This window comes from Lepidochelys kempii, chromosome 1 (assembly GCF_965140265.1).
Source record: "Lepidochelys kempii isolate rLepKem1 chromosome 1, rLepKem1.hap2, whole genome shotgun sequence".
In the NCBI taxonomy this organism is placed as follows: domain Eukaryota; kingdom Metazoa; phylum Chordata; order Testudines; family Cheloniidae; genus Lepidochelys; species Lepidochelys kempii.
This window is the reverse complement of record NC_133256.1, coordinates 284,923,540-284,945,724: the sequence shown is the minus strand read 5'-3', so window position 1 is coordinate 284,945,724 and position 22,185 is coordinate 284,923,540. Positions and strand designations below refer to the sequence as shown.

General features: G+C 39.4%; 1 protein-coding gene across 7 annotated transcripts in view; it reads right to left on the bottom strand.

The window, feature by feature from the left end:
* The window catches only part of PTPRR (protein tyrosine phosphatase receptor type R), a 198,773-nt gene that overhangs the window by 80,589 nt on the left and 95,999 nt on the right, over positions 1-22,185 (bottom strand). For 5 of the 7 annotated variants that reach the window (XR_012156754.1, XR_012156755.1, XM_073327782.1 and 2 more), the window contains 3 exons: positions 14,980-15,093; positions 9,959-10,114; positions 3,175-3,285 (listed from right to left, as the gene is read on the bottom strand). Coding sequence is in view for 5 of the 7 variants with exons in the window: in XM_073327782.1 (XP_073183883.1) it covers positions 3,175-3,285; positions 9,959-10,114; positions 14,980-15,093 (381 nt within the window). In the remaining 2 variants the exon portion in view is untranslated. Of the gene's footprint in view, positions 1-3,174; positions 3,286-9,958; positions 10,115-14,979; positions 15,094-16,315; positions 16,392-22,185 lie in introns of those variants that run through there. The other 2 variants (XM_073327784.1, XM_073327785.1) reach the window with 2 other exon arrangements.

Genomic DNA, 22,185 nt, shown 5'->3' with positions numbered 1-22,185 from the left:
GTTCACACCTTCTGTTTCTGCCCAGAATACCTCAAAAGAGCGCCTAACTTTCACAGGCAATTGATTTTTAACTCATATATTTTGTTATTTCAGTGCATGAATGTGTGGGGACACTCTTACTTCAGAATAAAAGTATATTGTTTTGATTTTGCTTAAGTCACTCAATAAACCTTACTTAAGAAAAATTGAATGAGGCCTCCTAGAAAGAGAAACTAACCCTTGGACTGGCTAGAAATGTTTGGTTAAATTCTACTAAGCATTGAACATAAGAACTGATGCAGTATTTTTAAAATTAATCTTATGTTTTCAAGAATAAAAAGGCCAAGTTTGGTTTTCTTTGATGTATGGAGTCATAAATTATTTGTGTATATTCCTACAATCATAGTTTTTTTGAATATCCTGAAAATTTTGTGAAGTCTAAAAGCTGCACAAACTTTAGAACAAATGATCAGTTGTGAAAATTTTTAACAGGACAAGTGAATTTCCTGTTGTTCAATATTCTCCTGATTAAAGTGTTTCTAAAATTCAATCAACTGGCAGAATCCCTTCTCCCCCCATGATTTTGGTAAGAAACACGCTGCAAAAATAATGAATGGCAAATTAAATTTCATAAACAAATAGGGCCAGTCAAAAAATGTTGAATCTCACAACTTACACAAAAAAGGGTCAAATTTTTCTTGTCTTCTCTTTTTTTGTGTGTGAAAAAAGTCATTCCGTTTTTCAAATTTTAGAATCTGAAAACTTTTGACAAGAAAAAGGGACACTTTTTTTTAATAAAAAATTATCCCATTTGTTAACCAGCTCTACAAGTAACCTGTACTCTAAAAATGGTTAGGGTAACAACAAACCATTATCTATTAAAAATAAAAATCAGAGAGGCCTGTTCTCCTTAGAATAGCATTGTTAAATAGTTACACTTAATTGATCTGTTACTTAACAGGTTATAAATGATGTATGGAGCTCCCAGAAGAAATTAGTCCATAGTCTGGGCTGCAGAAGAGGACCACTGGTGGTGAATCCCTTCTGAGATGCAAAGAACACAGTTCTTCTGGTGATGGGGGGGACACAGAAATAAATGGGTGGCCTGGGAGGAACAATTTACTGGTCTGAATTTAGCTCATGTTACTACATAATACTACTGTATATAGAAATACACTGCATAATAAAATAAAGGCTTGATAGTTTTCTTATTGCAGTTCATTAATAAATTCCAGAGAAATTAAAAATAAAATATGTAAAGACTTTTAATGCACAGTCTTCTGTCAGTGTAAAAATTGTGCAGTTAAATATCATTTGTAAAACCCAATTAAGAGAAAAGGCTGGACTGTTTTATAATTTCCATAATAATTCCATAGAACAAAGGATTAACATAGACAATTCAATTAGCTTGCACTAACCACTATTGCACACCCATCTAATTAGTTTCCACTTCACATTTTAAGAGACACTTCCGAGTAATCAAGATCCAGATTTGGCCAACAGCACCTTTGACACTCCTATTTAGGGATAAAATATGCAGCTGCAGTATAATTCCAAAATGATCATTTTGGGTACCCTATCAAAGGCCCAACATTTGTAGCCTGCAGAATTGGTGAGTGCATCCATTTTATGTGTGTTAAACTTATGCACTCAAGATTATGTAGATAAAAGGAGGAAGACTGAGAAGGTGTCCAAGATGGTGTACTCTGCTTCCACAAAGTGAACAGCTAGGCAGCACAGATAGAAAAAGTTATCACATCCTGTTTCCAGAGTTACAGTGACGTCTTTGATGATGCAATATGTCTTATTCTCCATAAGAAATGAGGGGTGAGGAGGGGAAGGAGGAGGATTAATGTTTGTCAGATGGAAAAAAACAAGAATCTCCCTTCCCCCACAACTTCAGAGAGGCGTTACCAGCTTAAGTAAGATTTTGTCATTAAAAAATATATAATTTACAGACCGACCTACAAATCTTCATCTCAAATGTTATTTTTATCTTAACATATGGATGTAAAAGCTGCAAATCCACCAAAGGTATATAGACAGACATCTAAATGCCCTTGAAAGCAAGTATGTTTGAAAAGTACTGGGTATTCAGTTGAATGAATAGTGCCAAAATTCATCAGAGTTCAACAATCCCTTATCTGTAAAGTTATCCAGAAAAGAAGATGGAAATATTTGGGACATGTGTTAAGAATGAACACATTCTTGACCAGCTGGAAGAACATTAAAGTGGGGCCAACCAAAAGAATCCCTCCACTGAACACTACTCAGAGAGAGAAAACTTATGGAACTTAATAACATAGAGGACATGCAAAAAATGGCCCTGGAGCCCCAGGGATGGGGGAGCCTTGCTTGTGCCCTAACAATGTGGGAAGGATTCAGATTCTGAAGCTATAATTGACAGTTTCCTTTTTTTTTTTTAAACAAAATCAAATTGAAAAAAGATTTCAGAGTGTCCCTTTAATACCTCCAGTGTCAACATGCACTCAGGGCCCTTTAAATTTTTTTGAATTTCATTCATTGGAGTGTTTGTTCATTGGCAAGGATGTTCACTGGACATCCAGTGGCTAGACACCCGGCCACCAGACATATACTGCATCACATGTCAGACGTCATGTTAAAAGAGCAGTTTAATAACATACTTATCCCTAACTACATTTTTGAATAGTGGTAATATCAATATTTTCAATGTCAAATTCATATTTTATTGTAATTATATTGTTACACAGTGCTAATACCATTTTACCATGTATAAAATCAATGTTGTGTTTTTTATTACCACATAATATAAGAAATAAAATACACTAGAAATCCGTAGTGACATTCAGGGCGTCTGTGGTCTCCGTAAAGCACTCACTTAGGCTTCACTCTCATGGTTTATCATGTTAGTAGAAACCCTCAATTAAATTACTGCATGATTATTGTGCATGGTTAAATGTCCATTATTTCTGAAGCTTACATTAGTGATATTTTATATCAGATATAAAACATTCTAAACATAATAAGTATTTCTATTACGCATCAGGCTTTGGCCTCCCAACACTATCAGAGTTACTTACTGTTACTTAGAGGCTGAGCTTCTGACTATTTTATGAAAGCCCTCTTGGAATAAAGGAGGCAGGACTCGGTCTTTCAAACTGATGTAAGCAATAAATAAATGAAAACAGAAAGAAGGTAAAGCAACAGACTTACCATTAAACATGTTGCTACAATGACAAAGATGCTGAGAAATATGACAACTGCATAAAATCCTTCTTTGCTCCAGATTTTGTCCGCTTCATGCTGGCCTTGCAAAACATTTTTCTTCATTTAAAAAAAAAAAAGAGGTTGATATTCTACAATATCATGTGCAGATTAAAGAGTTCTTATCAGGCACTATGCATTAGTTCAGATTTGTTATAGTACACATTCCATATTATATGGCTCTGACTGCTGCTAGTTCCATGGCTATCTCAAATAAGCAAACCGGCTGAACTATACGTGTTTGCCACAATAATCCTAACACACCCAAAGATGATTTAAGATCTTCTTAGTGACTGTTGAAGTAATCTTCCCACAGATGCAATGGACTGGTCTTAAGCTAAGTAAACAAGACTCATTCTTTCTTGGAAACTACCTGGCTCATCAGGTAAAAGGGTAGTACTCATAAGTGTGCTGAGAAAATTGCTCTTGCTGTCTCATTTTGCTCCGTCTCCTCCCACAACACCTACAAACTAGCCTATGTACTATCCACACCTTACTCAGAAGTGAAAACAGGTGCAAACAGAATCTCATGATGTATTAATAAGCTGAAAAGCCCTGACATTCTAACCTAAAGAAAAACAACCCCTCCCCCTATTTTAAATTCTGATTGTACTTCAAACAATTTCCTAACTTTAGGGACTCCCAATGATATTACAGTTCTAAAGCAGCTCTGTATGCTGAAAAATGCAGAGCTGTTGGGAAATATAAAATAAAAAACAAATAATGTTTATTCTGTCTTTATTGCAGTGAGAAAGCCTGGTTGGAATATGAAATTATAAGATTTTGGCGATATTTTCAAATGGAAAAAAGCTTAATTGAAACTTGGTTCTAATAGAATCCTCAGTCCAACTGTAATACATTATTCAGAATATGATGTATATACTTGCAGCAAATGCAATCTTCACTTGTGTGTTTCAAAGGGAAAAAGATTACATACAAATAGACTTGAAAGAAATTAAGTTGTACATATTAATACAGAAAGTCACACTCCTAATCTCAGTCTATTTCTTTATTGTATTTCTTGAATAAAATTGTCAAGTTGAGAGAAAAGAAAGTATTTAAATCAGGTCTTCAAGATGCATTTCCGAAGTCTCAATGCTCCCCTTTCATAGAAAAGCCCTGTAGAGAGCCTAATCTGTAATTTAACCAGCTAATTCATGTGAAAACTAAAAATTGCCTTCTCTTCACTATGATTTTCCTCAATTTAATCAACTTGAGTTAAGAACAAACTTTCTTTCCTAGGCCTTGTCTACACTTGTGCAGCATGTAGGATACAGGTAGCCACACACCACAGTGAACAGGAAGCTCCATCCACACTCACTGCTGTGTGTAGCTACATGTGGCTGTGAAAAGCTCCAGCAGGGGGAAGATAGCAGGGAAAGGCTCTGGCAGTGGGGAGCTTCTGGAGCGTTTCCCTGCCACCTCCCTCTTGTTGGAGCCTTTCCCTGCTGCTGGAGGCTTTCACTGCGGCAGGGAAAGGCATCAGCAGGGTCGGGAGGCAGGGGGATACTTCACTGCTAAATACAGCGGTGTAGACATGGGAGGCACTGTGCAGCTGGCCTGTGTCAGCTGACTCAAGGTCCAGGGGCTCAGGCTAAGGGGCTGTTCAACTGTGGTGCAGATGTTTAGGGCTCTGGGATCCTGCAACCCCAGAACCCAGGCTCTAGTCCAATCCCAAATGTCTGCACTGCAATTAAACAGCCCTTTAGTCTGAGCCCCGGGAGCCTGAGTCAGCTGACATGGGCCAGCCACAAGTGTTTAATTGGAGTGTAGGCATACCCCTAGAGAACTGTGCAGGATACATACCCTGGGGGTTCAGGTGTGTTTCTTCTCTACTTGCCTAAGCAGTGCCTCTCCGTCTACACTGCTACTTATATCCATACCTGCTGGGCATGCAGCATGTGTACTCTACACACAGTTGCAAGTATGGACATGTCCCTAATGAAGACCCAGGAAGCCCTATTGCAAATATTCTACGAGGTTGACTTTATAGACTTGGAGTCACGTGATCACCACAGAGGGAAAAGTTCAGGAGTCTCATGGGGGTGGGGCGTGGGGTGGTCTGCAAACTCAATAGGGCCTTCTGCTCCATGCTGATCCCTGGGCATGGTTTGGAGCTATGTTGTCATTGTGTATGCTAGCATGCTCTGAAATCTGCCAGGTCTCCTGGGACCTTGCCAAATTGAGCAATGCTACACGCCTTCATAAACCCCTTTGACCTAGAGCCCTCCCAAACAGGGAAAGCCCTGCTCAGGTAGAATTCAAGCAAAGGAGTTTGTATGCACTGATGGGAACATGGACTCCAGGGACAGAGGGACCCATAACTGAGAGCAGCCGCTGCTGTTTTGATTTGACACAGATTTGCTTCCCTCTAGTTGTAGAGGGAGACAGAAGCATTCAGTGCCTAGTCTGTGTAATTCACAGAATGTAGCTTTATAGAATACAGCACACACAGATAAGTATTTGATAGTAATTTTTTTTTAAAAAAGTACCCCTAAATTAACCATCCTATCTATTGACTTAGAAAATACTTCATTAACAAGAATATTCTTTTGTTGAGATGCCAGTCTGTCACAGCACTGAAGGCCAGATGGCAAAATGAAACTCACACAGTACACCCACTAAAATCAGTGAGAGTACTTGGGTGGGAAACTGCTCAGCAATGTGAGCACTTTGTTTCAAAACCTGACCCTAAGGGCTCTGTACGTGTCCACAGGCTGAAAACGAATTATAAATCACCTTGTTGCAGTGAACCACTCAAAAAACTGAAGCATTTTCAATGGTACACTGGCATACTAGCCAATTATTTCTGCTGAAATTGTTCTTAACCATATTTAAACAACAATAAATTCACTGCTTTCACTATTTGTTTCGTGCAATTCAGTTACCTCAATGCAGTGAGGAGGTCATTTCATCTAATATTTACAGGATAGGCCTGGGTCTTCATGCTGGCTTAAGGCCCAACATTGCAGCTGCCCTGCATTTTGAACTCCCATTGACAGCCATGGGAATTCCGTGTTCAGAGCAGCTGCAGCACTGGCCCATAAGCTATAAACTAACTGTTTGACCTTGGGGAGGTTACCTGACAACCTTCCTGTGTTTCAGACATCCCACGTGGAAAACTGGATTAAAAGCAGGAGCTCACTGAGCATCAGCTGAGCTGCCCTTTCATCAGTAAATAAATGCTGCCCTGTACCTCCCCATCTAAAGACCAAATAAACTAGAGAGTTAACTAGGTAACACAATTTTTGAACTACTGGCTGAAGGACTTTAATTACTTTATTTTTAGTACATGAATGGAACAGTAGAGCTTTTTTTTAAATGGTAGAACTTATTATATAAGTAGTTGAGTCTACCGCAATTCTTCTCCATTATAAATGCAGGGCACATTTTCTCCTGATTTTGTTTTTCTCAAAGTCAGATCTAAACCATTTTGAAACGTTAGGTAATGTCTATAAAATGGCAAAAATGACACACCACAGCTCTAACACTGACTGACATGCCATTTTGGAACACCGAAATACTACGTTAGCCTAACGAAAGAAGTCTGTTCCCGTGATTCTAATGCAGAGCGGGAAGGACAGCAGAACTCTTACTTAAACTCTTCTGTAATTATGATAGCAGGGGTTCTGGACTATTGTAGCTGAGTCACTTCACGTCTATGATAAGAAAATAATTTGTGAGACAGTGTCAATTGTTCAGGATTATTTGTTCTGAGGTCCAGGAAAACTGATAAGATGGGGCTATACACAATTAAGTAAATTTAAAACAGCTTAGTTGTTAAGCTCCTAGAGACAAAAGCTTTCCTGGTACAGTCCTCCTTATTGAGAGCAGAAAGTCGGAGATGGTAAAAAAAAAAAAAAAAAAAGCCTGTCAGCAGAGACAGACACTGAAACTTAAAGATGCAATAGCTAAGTGGCGGTATAATGTAATGCTTTGATTTTCTCACAGGGCTTGTATACACACACACTTGCACCAATTTAGTTTAACTGGTGCAATACCCTCTGTAGACACTCTTACGTCTGTTTAGCAATAGTTTGTATCAATATAGCTTGAGTTAGTATGGAATCAATTTAAGCTAAATTGATATAAACAATTTCTAAATGGATTCAAGAATGTCTATGTAAGGGGTTATGTATGTCTGCTCTGGTTTATCTAAACTGGTTCAAGCTAGTGTGCAGACAAGCCCTCGGTTTTTTTTATAATTTTTTTTCTCTATGATAATTTTGGACCTAACCTGTTACTAAGGCACCTCCTGTGGACCATTCTCAGGGACAAAGGAAATGAACGCCTGACCTCTGGTAATAGAGAGAGGTGGGAGAGAAGAAGCACTTGACCAGTAGCACTCTGTGCAAGGCATGGAAAGAAAGCTGACCATTCTCAAAAGATGCTTCCAACACACTGGCTGCAGTCAGTAAGGAGCATAAGTAAAGCCTGGGGACCACAGAAATTGGTGTGGCTCTGGGTTATACCCCCTTATTGCCTCTGTCCTGTAAACATTTGTTCTTTAGGTGGATTTAGGGATACGTGAAAAATTGGTCAGTTAACATGGCTGGGAGGTGAAGATTAAATGTAGCTGTCTTTTAGTCCTTGATTTCTACAAAGACTTACACATGAGTAGTTCCACTGAAGACAGTGGGACTAGTTACATGTGTAAAGATAAGCATATGCATAAGTCATTGCAGGATCAGGGGGCCTTATTTATGTAATCTGTTAAAAATGGAATAAAGACATTCAAATAATGCTCTTATCTTCCCAATAGCATTAAACCCACCTGACTTTATGAGCTATTTTGTATGAAGAATTCTAGAGAAAACTCCATGAAACCTTTAACTTTGTATTGGCTACATTTATCTGATTGACAGAAAGAGAATTCAAATACCTAGTAGTTCTAGGCTATTGAAACTGAGGAATGACAAGTTACTATTTCATGCAACATAGGTGAGATTTCAAAGTCAGCACTTTGTTTTTTCAGACAGTCCCTCCGAGCTTGAAATCTTTTCTCCATTCATAAGGAATTATTCACATATGCTTTCTTCCCTTGTCCATTTGAATTGTTATTTGTAATTGAAGTATTTGGAACAGATAATCATATCTCTCAAATTCAGACACTTCAGCACTAAAGTAAATCCTCATTTAAAGAAAGTATGTCTGGGCTGCAGCCTGGTTAGCTGATTGGAGTTGTAATGAACAGATCTGACATTAGGACAGGACTGCTTAGCTTCACTTTGTGATCCTATAACTCAGTCTCCTATAACCTCAGTATCTGCACCGTGAAAACCCTTTCATTTTCATAATTTACCTGCTGTAGGAAACACATATGACTTTGCTCATTATAACTTGTTTTTTATATTTTCAGTATGAAAAGTGCAATATATTGCAGCACTTTACACTGAATTTAAACTTTCAAATGAGGTAGAAAAATGGCAGTGCAGCAACTATGTAGGTTAGTATAGCACCCATTATGCACTCAGCAATGGCTCACACACAGGCCTGGACATAAAGGCCCTGATCCTTTGCTTGGCATAGGAATCAACGGGACTGGGGTGGGGAGGGGGGACTGGAGCTGGTCAAAGTTTTTTATTCAGAATGTTTTTTTGACCAAAAACTGTTCTCTCATCAAAATAGAAATTTGCACAGGAAAATCTGTTTTTGATTAACTGTTTTGAGATCGTTCATGAAATTGACCTCACAAAGAGTCCAAGGGGCTTTATGTGTAATTATGGGCTTCCAAGCACCAAACAAGATCCAAAGTGATTTGATTATAGCCTGATGTGTGTGTGAACTCAGTGGCTTCCTTTCCTTTTTTCTTTAATTATTATTTCCTTTGGTGTCACGAGCAAAACCCACAGTCAAATATATGTCCAAATACAATGTCTGCAGAGCACTGCCGATGTGGCAGTGCTGGACCTGTGTTTAAATAAAAGTAGTAATAAAAAATAGCGAGACGTTTTAAGGGCTCTCTCTTTTTTGGGCTAGGTAAAAAACATAAAGTGGGAAAACTTTCAGATCTCTCACTCCCAGAAAACAAAGTCAGCAATAGATAAAATAAACAAATACAATGCTCCCAAAGCCATTCAAGACACAGTTTAACCCTGTATGGACCAAGCGGGAGGTTGGACTTGAAGTGGAGAATTATCATGAAATCGGAATTCTATTTGTGTCTTCACAGAAGTCTTCAGATCAGCCAACTCACATATAAAAGACCAATGTTTCTTCGGCCATGTCTATACGTACAGCAGTGCAGTGGTGCAGCTGTACCAATATAGTTGTGTCGCTCCAGCATGGCTGGTGAAGATGTTCTATGCCGACAGGAGAGAGCTCTCCTATCAGTATAATAAAATCATTTCTGTGAGTGGCAGAAGCTACGTCAGCAGGAGAAGCTCTCCCACCAACACAGTGCTGAGCACACGAGTGCTTATGTTGGTGTAACTTATGTTGCTCGGGGTGTGTGTGGATTTTTCACACCCCTAAGCAACATAAATCATGCCGACATAAGCGGTAATGTTGCCATAGCCTGAATGATTATATGATCCATTCAAGCGTTATTTAAATTATTTAACAGGATTATTTTTTATTATTGCCTTGCAGTAATAATAAAAACAACTTATTAGCCATACATTCTCCTCAGTATCAGTACCTTAGCCTCAGAACTCACGCAGGCCTTAATAATTATATTTAGAGTTGACTAATTTACAGTAAACTCTAATATATTAGGCACATGATAACCTACCTCTGGGGAAACCTCTGTAATTCCAAACTGGGATAAACTTTGATGCAGAATATTGATATTAAGTGAACGCAACACCTCTTCGGATGGAAGTGCGTCAGAAATTCCTGGTTTTCGATTTACTGGAGATGCAAACAGCTCAACGCAGTTCTTCTTCCCCTAGATAACACAAATCATAAAATATTTGATTCTGAATCATTCCTGCCAGCCACAATTTTTAATCATATTTTAAAAAATGAAAAATATAGTGTAAGGAGGATTGCAACTGCTCGCTTGCTCTCTTTCTCCACTCACATTCCATTTCGAGCAATTTAAACTTCACAGGATGGACAATAAAAAAAATAGTATATGCTGTATTTTTTCCTCTCTCACTCCCTATTAGATTATCCTCACCTTAAAGTCACCATCTTTAGAGGTTTGTCCTTCAGCGAAACGGCTTTGCATCGTGACATGTTGGTGTTTTGTTGTTACTTTGCAATCCAATGTCAACACATTGCAATTTTATGTGACGCTGAGGCACAAGATTCTCATTGCAATGTCATGCTATTAGATGCCACAGCAATGTGACAGGACCCTAAAAGTTGGCCTGGAAGTTGTGTTGACTCCATAGAAAAGCCTGCTTGCATTTCTGATATCTTGCAATTTATTGTTACAGGATGGGGATAAATTAATTAAAACTGGAATAATCTTGGGTTTTTTTCAGGAAGTATACTCATCCTACTTCACTACTTTCATTGTTATGAAGAAACAGATATGACCTTGCTATATTTAAGGTATTGAGCCATTACAGTCAGAAGTATAACTTCACAGACATCAGATTTAATGGGACACGTTCAAGGATAATTAGCTTAAATTTGACCTCCATAGAAACCATAGCATACACAGAGGTTGCCATTTTCTCCTACAGGGTTGTGCTCTTACTTAGAATAAACTTTTATAGTTTCCATTGATTTCTTCATTGGAAGCAGAATTCACCATTCCCCAGAAAACAATTGACAGGAGTTCAGTCCCCACAAACCCATAGATCTTGTGGATTAGCCAGATGAAAGAGCACATTCGTGGAGATTCCTTGCCTCCATATTGCCATGAATTCTTTCCCATCTTCTACTAGGCCCCAGACCCTACAGCTCTTGCAGGAGGCAGGTTGCCAGCAGCTCCACCACCACAGATGCCCCTAGAGCAGGGCTGTTTTGGGGGGGCAAGAGATTCCAGAGGAGATCCGCCACCCTCTTTTTCCTGTCCCATTCACAGAGTCAGAACTCTATAGCCCTGATGGAGGGGTTTCTATGGGGTTTGTGGAGGGGGGGAGCTTGCTGAGGAGGTACTTTTCCCGCCTTTTAGTGCCTCCCTTAGGTAGGTTCTCCTTCGCTTACAGAAAGGACTTTATACCTTCTGTTAATGTAGGGCTTTGCTCACAAGCAGTGTTGTATCGAGGGAACTGCTGTCTAGTTGTAATAGCAAGAGGAATGGGAGTAAGGATGTTTCAGTTACATTATTAATGCATGTGACTACTGACTCGCTGTGTGATCTTGGCCAAATCATATAACCTCTTTGTGCCCCATTTTATCCATATAGAAAATGGGTAGATTAATACCTTCCTCACCATGGGTGTTGAGCAGACTAATATTAATTAATGTTTCTAATGTGTTCTGGGCAAGGTGTAAGGGCAAAATGTTAATATGTCTACCCTCAAACCACAAATTAAAAGAGAAAGTAAGAAACCACGGAGTCAATGGGAAAACACAATATGCAGCATGCTCTCAATTACCCAGGCTCCTCAGAGCACATTAGGAAAGCTGCTACACGACATGTTATGCCAGAGTATTTGAGGACCCATAAGGAAAGTTCCCGTTTTAGTTGCACTTTTCACTGTGTATGCCTTATAACTTTAACATTTTGGTTAATGTGGGGGACAAGAAGATTGAGCACACCCTGCCATGAATGACGTTCCTAAAGAAAATGAAAAGAATGTCATTGCATTGCTATTGATCTTTCCTTTTGTACAGCTCGTGTGATCCTCTCACAAAGACATTATTTGAAAGGTATTTTTGATCCCTTTTGGCATATAAAATCTTATCATACTAGGAAATACATTTATATCGAACCTGTCAATCCTCTTCACAGGTATTCAGCCCACACCGTGCCTGAAAAAAGCTACCTTCACTTGGAACAATAATGGAATGCTAGCAACACACAGATTGTATGGCTTTTCTGTTTAATGGCAGAAATGCCCTGTGGAAAACAACAGTTATAGATTCCTACAGTCAGCCATTAACATTAACCTTTAAGTACTTTATATAGTATAGTAGTGTGACACGCTATACCTCAGGGAGTGCCCTGTAACCCCCATATTCATCATTTGTGTAAAACTGTGATAGTACATATAAATCATCCCATGTAAGGGATCACAGGAAAGGTTATGATCTGCTGAAACCTATCGTTCTATCTAAATATGTATATCATGATGTATATGTATATATATATTATGTATATCATAATGATCAGTGATGCTGAATGCACCACAACTTATGGTAAATTGTTCCAATAGTTAATTGCCCTCACTATTAAAAATTTGCACTTTATTTCTAGTCTGTTTGTCTAGCTTCATCTTCCAGCCATTAGATCTAGTTTTAACTTTGTCTGCTAGACTGAAAAGCCCTCTACTATCAAATTTCTGTTCCCCATGTAGGTACTTAAAGACTGTGATCAAGTCCCACCTTAACTTTATCTTTATGAAGCTGAATAGATGGAGCTCCTGGAGTCTCTCACTATAAGGCAGAGGTCCCCAAAGTTTGGTGAGCACCCTCCCCCAGGGGGGCTTGGTGGGACCTTTGGGGGGCATGGTGGGTCCAGGCCAGCTCCCGTTGGGGGTGGGGAGCAAGTGCCACCCAGCCCCTCCCTGCCCCAAGGTCTGCTCCAGCCCTGCCCCCAGCCATGGCCCCAGCTCCCAGCCCTGCGCCTGGCCCCGTCCCCAGTCTCAGTGCAGCTCCACGCCTGGCTGAGGGGCCTGGCTGTAGCTCCGCTCCCACCCAGGGCCGAGGCTGGGGGTGGGGCCAGGAACGGAGACGCACCTGGCCGTGGTCCTGGCTGCTGGCCCCCACCAGGGCCTGGTTGCAACTCTGCTCCCGCCCCCATCCCTGGCTTTGGCTCAGTCCCCATCCCCAGTCTCATTCCTGTGGCCCCAGCCTCGGCCCCCTTACTCCTGTCTATGTCCCCCCCAAGCTGCACCCCACTCCCAGCTGTGGCGGGGAGGTAGGGGGGAGCTGACAGGGGTAAGGTAGGCACAGCCCTCAAAAGTTTGGGTCCCACTGCTATTAGGCATATTTTCCAATCCTTTAATCATACCTGTGGCTCTTCTCTTAACCCTCTCCAATTTTTCAACATCCTTCTTGGATTGTGGACAACAGAACTTGACACTACACTATTCTAGTCGTGGTTATGCCAGTGCCAAATACAGAGGTAATATAACCTCCCTACTCGTCAATATTCCTGTGTTTATACATCCATGGATAGAGCCCCACGCGGATACAAAATCCATCTCCACAGATATGGATATCCGCAGATATAAATTGGTATTTGCGGAGCTGCAGGGCTCTACCAGGAACTGCAGCAATGAAACCAGCAGCATGTTGAGACTCTGCTCCCAGGAGCCAGCACCCTGTGCCGGCAGCTCCTCCGACATGGATATACCACCCCCAGCCCTGCCCTGGTCTTGCTCGTGTGTGCAAGCGTCTCAGATGCTCCCAGACAGGAGACGCAAACTGCTGCATGGAAAGAACTCCTGTCCAGAAGCGTGGGAGCCATTTGCACACACCGGCACGACCATGGACAGCTCTATCCATGGATCGAATTAGGCCTGTTAGCCATAGTGTGACACTGCGAGCTCATATTAAGCTGATTGTCTGGAAAAGACTTGAGGATAATGGATAGTCACTGATCCCACAAGATAGAGTCCCCCGTTCTGTACCTATGGGTTTCATCCTTTGCTCCTAGATGTATGACCTTACATTGAAATGCATATTGTTTGCCTGTGCCCAGTTTACCAACCCATTGAGATGTCTCTGCATCAGTGACCTGTCCTCTTCATTATTTACCACTCCCTCAATCTTTGTGGCATCTGCAAACTTTATCAGTGATAATTTTATGTCTCTCTTACCTCCACCCCAAGTCATTGATCAAAATGTTAAATAGCATAGGGCCAAGAAAGAATCTATCCCTGTGGGACCCACCTAGAAACACAGCATCTTAATGAAGACTCCCCATTTATAATACATTTTGAGATCCCTCATTTAACCAGTTCTTATTTCATTTAATGTGTGCCATGTTGATTTTGTATCGTTGTAGTTTATTGATCAAGATTTTGTGGGGTACCAAGTCTAATGCCTTACAGAATCTATTACATCAAAACTATAACCTTTATCAGTCCAATTTGTACTCTTATCAGAAATATCAAGTTAATTTGACAGGATCTATTTTCCATAAACCTGTGCTGACTGGCATGAAATATTTTACTCTCCTTGCAGTGTTTATTAATCAAGTCCCAGATCACCCATTCCATTATTTTACCAGGGATTCATGTCAGGCTGACAGGACTATAATCTGGATCATCCATTTTACTTTTTTAAAATATTGGTGCAACATTTGCTTTCCTCCAGACCTCTGTGACAAACCTAGTGTTACAAGATTTATTGAAAAAAAAATCAATTTTTCCAGTCAAGAGATCTCCTTGGCTAGTTCTTTTAAAACCCTTGGATGAAACAAAGAGTTCTATAGAATTTACTCTAGAAATAATTCTAGAATTATGCTAAAATTTAATAGATCATTCATTTCCATAAGTTTTTTGAACCATGTGATAACAGCGATGTAATTTTCTATTATGCTCTACAGAATGGTTTAAAAAACTATAGAAAGGGGATCTTTTTTCAATCAGAGTCTATTGGACTTTTCCATAACAGCACGAAAGCTAATTTAATGTAACTGAAATTACCTGGTAATTCCTGTTATACAAAATTCTTGGTACTTACAATGAGTCGGTTGATATGAATTTGCTGTGGTAACAGCCCTAAAGCTGCAGCCACTCCTTGGCGGAATATCCGAAGCAATGTGATATTCAGCTTGTTTACATCCATTTGCAGTGCCTGAAAAACAAAAACAAATGAGTTCTGTGCTCAGCACATACAGTTCTCGACTAATGACTGACCTCTATGAATCTTACTAATTGTTTTTCTCAAGATGATCATCTGTGAAATTGATTTGCATTTTTAATAAGGAAAAAGTACAAGGGAAGTGTAATAAACATTGTCAGTTGAAAAAAGTCTTTACCAATGAAAAACTTCCTTTGAAGTCAATGGAATTTTACCTGAGTAAGAACTGAATTAAAGATCATTCCCCAAGAATCCACATGTAACAGCGGCCCTGTGCATGTAGATCTCTCCCTTTACAGATGGAAGGTGATGAGGGAGAGCTGCACACAACACTTCACCCCTCCCTTGCTCCTTTCTGGATACATTGTACAGATGAAGGCAGGAAGGAAGAAAGGAAATGTATTCTACAGGAGAGGCTAACCTGGAAATGAGTAAGACCTTTAGAGAGGTCTAACCCAAATCAAATTGAACTGGTTGATTTAACTGAATGAAAATGATTTTTCATGTAAGAAATTTCTCCTTTCTATTTAAAGCCATCAGTGTGGCTGAGTGACTTGCTCAAGATCCCAGAACACGTGAGGGGCGATCTGGGAGAAGCTTTCATTCAGCTCTAAAGTACCCTGGGATGGCTTCCCCCTTCCCAGATAGACCTGTGAAAGCAACATTAACTGGCAGTGGGCAAGATATCAAATTGCGACTGCGTTTGATAAAGAAAGAACTATTTTCTTAAAGAAATCTCTCTCTCAGTGACACAGGATTTTCAGTCACAAAATTTGCCTGCAACAGTTTCTGATTAGGTATAAACCAGGAAAATGTAAAACTCCAAGAGAAATATGTAAAAAAGGAGAGGTAGAGGAAAGGGAAAAGAGAGAGAAAACAAATCTCTAAATATATGTTTGTGGGAGTAGAGCTCCTTTTTAATATCGTTATGCCACTCTGATATTACTGTAACTTGGTGCCTAGATACTATGGTGATTGGTATTCTGTAAATATGATAGAGTACATATATTAGGATAGACAGATTAGATTAGAAGAATTAGATTGGTCTAATCTGCCTCGACTAGATAAACCGGGATAAAAGAGAAACATGTCTGGAGTCCAAACCTTTCTGATCCGCTGGAAATCACAAAATTATTAAGCTAACAGTACCATTATGGAGCATATACATTGTGAGCATTAGCATATGGCAGATCAATATAATAAAATGTTAGCATACATTTTAAAATTATTTCTTACTCAGTTACTGCTGCTGCTCCTTTTGCTTTGGAAAAGGAAAGACTGAAACATCCACTGTTAGACAACACTAATTAATCATTTACTCTTTGCTGATCAGCAGTGTTTATCATGTATTGCACCTGCTCTCTAAGGAGTATACAATTTTGAATCTGTTACTCATCCTCATTTCCCAGAGCAATTATTAATCTGGCTATTGCAAGTGTAGCGACAGTTTCTAGGTTTATATGTTCCAGGCAAAACAGGTGATTTGAGGGAAAAGAGTTCTTGCCTGCAATAAATAAAATGCCTGGAAAGAGATATTTCCAAAATGAAAATTCAGAACAGAAAACCAAAGAAGAAACATTTAACACTGGGATTCCATAAACATCTCAGTACATGGATTTTCATCCTGGGGGAATGAAATTGTGCACAGCGGCATTTATTTCAAATATGAAGTAATGTCTTTTCTCTATTATAATAATTTATTGATTCAAGTGCAAGATTTGTTACTCAGGCTAAAGTCAAATAAAACCTCTCTCTTTTCCCCTTTATTCTCCTTCACAACATCCTTTTGCTGCTCTGATTTCTCTGCCTGTCTGCCTCTCAAACGTACCACTGCTCTTCATTATTCTGGTTCCTTCCCTCGGAACTCCAGTAACTACATCCACCCGCCCTTACCTTCTGCTACCAAATTTCTCTCCCACCACCTACCACTTGGTAATCAGTATATCATCTATCTATCTAACTATCAGGGATAAAAAAAGGGTTCAGATGTGAGTCTTCAAAAGTGTCTGTTTCAATTTATTTTTGTTTTGTTTAAAAAAACAGGGACCAGAATATTGAAAACCATAAAACAGATCATGTGCAAAAAGAAAACTCATAAATGGGTTGCTTTATTTGCATTGCTATCCACTTAGAGATCTACCTACCTATCTATCAGATCATTAACAAATATTAATTGATCTATAGTGAATGCCAGAAAGTTGTTGTATGACACAGAGAATGAAGAATAAAAAGTTCCAACACCCTTAATAGGCACCATTTTTTGTGGCACTTGTTTGATTCAAGATTGGAGGAGTGAAAATACTCTATCCAGTGTTCTAGTGATTATTTTGTCTCTGTTATTTGTGTGACTGGAAGATGGCTTCGCATGCAAAGATGAAGGGATGGATGGCTTGGGCAGCAATGTTGGCAGTATCTATTAGGATTTTAATATGGCTTACTAAGATTCATTGTGACTACAGTTTTGGTTGGGTAGTGACAGATCTGTTATGAATAAACATGTGATTCATGATTCTACTTTTGAGTGTTATCTGGATCTGTCATAAATCAGAGCGATCTGGTTTGATACACTGAGCGAGCTTATTTGCACAACTCTGCACTCAGCCATGCTCTAACTTTTCGCAGAACAAAGAGGAGGGGTGAGTAGTGTATTGTTTTCATTCTGCTTGCAAGGCTTGAGGTAGCCAGATACAGAGACTAGTTTATTTGGCTCCTGTCATTTCCTGTACACCTGAGGCATGATGTAGATTTGTGATTTTGTTGGCTTATATACCATCAGGTCGTATGGAAAATGTCAGAGCTAAACTCTCTAAAATAGCGATGGTGCAATGTTTGGAATCCTTATGTATTATTATCTTTGATGACTCCCATGTGCATGCAGATGTCAGTGCAGATGTTTCTGGAAATTATGGACTCTTTTGGTTGTATCCAGAGGGTTTTTCCACAGAGCCAGCCACATTCTCAGGCTTGCTTTGTATCTATTTGGAATATTTCAGATACATGGGTCAGCCTTCCTGGCTCTTATCCAAACCTGAATCAGTGCATGAGATTTTCTGTGTATAATTGTGTATCAACAGCATTCTGATAATACTCTATCCCATGTCTAGAAATGAACTCACATGCAGAGAGAGAGAGATTGAAATTTTTTGACAGCTAACTTTTCCCATCATGAAATGTGGCTTAGTTGAAATCAATATTTTCCTATTGATTTTGAAAATTGCAATCCCCCCCCACGAATTTGCATTTCAAAACACATTTTTTTATTATGACTTTAAATGTTGTATTTAGAAACTGTAACATTTTGACTTGGGGATTATGGGGACTGTCGTCCCCCCCCCGACTCTTTTTAAACTTCTCTTGTATTTTTCCCAACAGGGAAAACAGGAAACATTTCGGGGTTTTGACCAGCCCAATATTTTTATAATATAATATAATGTCCATGCTGAATGATAATTGTGGCTTATGATGAAATTGCAGAGCCACAATTCTATTCTACCTGCAATTTGCATTCATTTTTCTGAAAATCAGTAACTCTTTTGATGATTAATGAATGCTCCAAATCAGGGATGTCATGGTTTCGGGTATTAGCAATTACATAGAGCTACTGATGCAAACTGCCACACATACTTTTCTGCTAGGAACCCAATGTGAATAGAAATCAAAACAGAAGCATTTGCTGGGAACTTTATACTCTTCCAAGGCCATCAGGTAATGACTGAAAATGTTGGGGGGAATCTTAGGGCTAGGCTTAAAAATTATAGAAAAAAATCACCTGTAATTGCAGAGAAAGGGATGACATACGTTGTCTGAGGTAATTAGAACCAGACAAAGTATAGGCAAATGCTGTACACACTTCTCTGTCCATATAATTTAGTTGTGACCTGGAATACACCTCTATTCCAGTCATGCAATTTTCCTATGAGGAGACTGCTGAACGAATGTATAGGTACTGAGATCAAACAGTTCATATTTCCTTGGAGCCTGTGAACATTTGGGATAACTTGTCCAAAGAATATTTTTGTGATCAAGAAATTAACTCAACATACAGATTGGTTAAGTGGTAGAAATTGGCATTTAGATTGCTGCAGCCCCGTTCATTCAAACCAAATTTTGCGTATTCAGATTGACACATTGTACAAGTTCAGTGAAATGTTCCCTGTGAGGCAAAATCTAAATTTTAGGTAAAAATCAATGCTTCTTAATTTTATGAATTTGTAAGATAATAAAGAACATATTTCTGGCACTTGATATATTCATATAGTGCAATGAAAAATAATGTATAGACACACATACTATGAGCTCTCAGAAGGAAATCAAAGACTAGAAGTAATACTAGTGGGAAGTGTAGGGATAATCTAATTAGTCAGCATGACAACTGACACAGTGGACACTGCGTTCTCCATGTTTTCCCCTAGGGGACACTGATTGAAATTGAAATGTGGGAAATACAAAATGAATGAATAAAAGGAAATCCTTTTTTGCAGTGTGTAATTAAACTGTAGAATTCACTGTTCAGACCAAGAACTTCAAATGCTAAAAGGAATTGGACATTTATATGGATAGGAAGAATATCCAGAGTTATCGTAATTAATGATAACACACATTTTGTGGAAGTGATATTAAACATCATGCTTCAGGGCTTAAGGCAAACTCTTCACAATTAGAGACCAAGTTGAGACCTAATATGGGGTGCAGAGTAACTCATATCTGCCTACTGAAGGGTTCTTACAATTTCCTCTGAAGCATCTGGTACTAGCCAGTGAGAAACAGGATATTGGGAATGCTCTGTCTAGTGCCTAGCTTTCACCTAGATTCATTCATTGAGGTTTTTAGGTATGCTTGGAGCGTTATAGTCAGGCATCTGCAGAAAGGACCCATACCCTTCATGGTTATTAAAACATGTAGACACATGTTTGGCTCATTATTGATGAGGACTGTTAACATCTCTCTTCAAGAGGGCATTCAGGGACATCTGAGATTTTGCCAAGTTTCCAGCCGTACTCTATGTTTAAATTGTTACTCAGCAAACCAGCATTGAATATTAACCACCTCACCAATTATTGTCTGATCTCAAACTTTCCTTTTTCAGGGAAGACTATTGAAAAGATAGTGATGAACCAGCTCCAGTTGCACTTTGATTCTACAGAATACTTTGATTCCTATCAGTCTAGGCTGTGCATTAATATCTATTGCTAGTGATCTTATAGCAATGCTAAAGAGTAAGATGTCTATGAGGATACTACATGATAACCACTAGTATGATCTTATGGGAAGGGACGGAATAATACATCAGAGGATTTGCTGCTTCTTCTCTGAAAAGTCTCAGAAGGCATTTTTTTGTCCCTCTCTCAGGGCTCTCACATTTGTGTCACTCCTGTTGCAGCACCTATTTGAAGACATTAGGTGATATAGCGAGATATTTTGGGCTGCATTGTCTTCAATATGCTGACGAGACTCAGTTCTACATCTCCTTTTCATCAAACCTGGGCCTGGATTCACCTCTCCTTGATTATCACGTGTTACTGGGGGGTGGAGGGTGGAATTCATTAGTCTATTCACTGTATTCTATGTCCATCTCATAACCCCCCATAAGAGCTCTGTAAGGGCCCTGATCCAAAGCCCAGTACAGTCAATGGAAGTTTTTCTTTTGAAGTCAATGGGCTATGGATCGCACCATAAGAGCTCACTGGGTTTCAGGCTCCACAGTTTTAAATGGGTAGGACAGGGGGAAGGGTGAGGGATGTCCACTCTACAGGGCACTGTACCCCACAGATCTCCAGGGCTCTTGAAATTAAGTTAATGTTGATCATGGAAGCATTGTCTGAGTCTTTGTTACCCTCTGTATTATGAGAACCACTTGGTGGAGGGTAAGGAAAGGTTCTGGAGGCAGCAGGAATGCAGTGGGCCTGTGCCAATCCATAAGGATTGTAGGATCTTCTGGGGGTGACAGCTGAACCCCCTTGGGTTCCATAAGGAGAAGGGAGATTTCTCCTGCACCTCACAATGGCACTTTAATAAGTGATAAAGAAGAAACCCATTGAATAAAACAAGCATGCACGGAAATATATAACTCCCTTAAAAAAACAAACTATAATGTGATATTGCATCTATTTTAAGTTGAAATCTAATTTTTTCCATTGATTCAGTGTTAACTATCAGAAAGTATAGCCTGGCAATAACAAAAGTGGGTAATGTGCGAGCCTGTGACTTGGAAGAGTTGGGTTAAGTTTCCTGCTCCACCATAGACTTCTAGTGTGACCTCGTCTCTGCCTCACTTTGCCATCTGTAAAATGGTGATAGTAGCACTTCCCTACCTCACAGGGACATTGTGAGGTTAAATACACTAAAGATTCTGAGGTGCTCAGATACTGTAGTAATGGGGGCCATATACATATCTAAGATAGATAGAAATTTACAACTTGTTGAGGAGCAATCCTTGACTTTGCCTTGAAAAGTTAGTTTTTGCCCTTCTTTAATTTGGTTCTGCATTTCCCCAAAGCCTGGGTTTTAAATGAGAATGAAATGATGTCAGGCTTGTTAAAAGGATCAGGAGGGGTGTATTTCAAAGCCACTGGAATGAGAGATTTCTCAGCCCTTTCTGACCCTTTTCTCTCGTTACCGCTGAGTTATATGCCAGAGAGTTGACAGGAATGATCTGCTGCAAGAGCAAAAGACAATACACAGACAGATGAAAACATGGGGGGGTGCGGGGGGGAGAGAGAAGTTCAGCTGAACCATTTTAACCCTCTTATTCTTTGAGAAATATGTGATGATTAGTGCACAAAATTGTCCAAACTGTCCTTATTAAATGTACAGAAACCAAAGACTTCCCTCTATTATAAGAGAAAGAAAGGGTGCTATTATCTACAGTACAATTTTTATGCCCAGCATGACTGCAGCAATCATATAACATTTTAACCTCCCAAAGCTTACCTGTAATACTCGGAGTAATGGGCTCTTGAGCATGTTCAGTACACTTTGTAATACATTTTTTTTTCTCTCTGATTATGGAGTCTCTAGGTACTGTCTGTGTAAAGTTTGAAGCATGACGGAACATGTATGGTCTTTCCCTGCTTCTTTGGTAAAAGA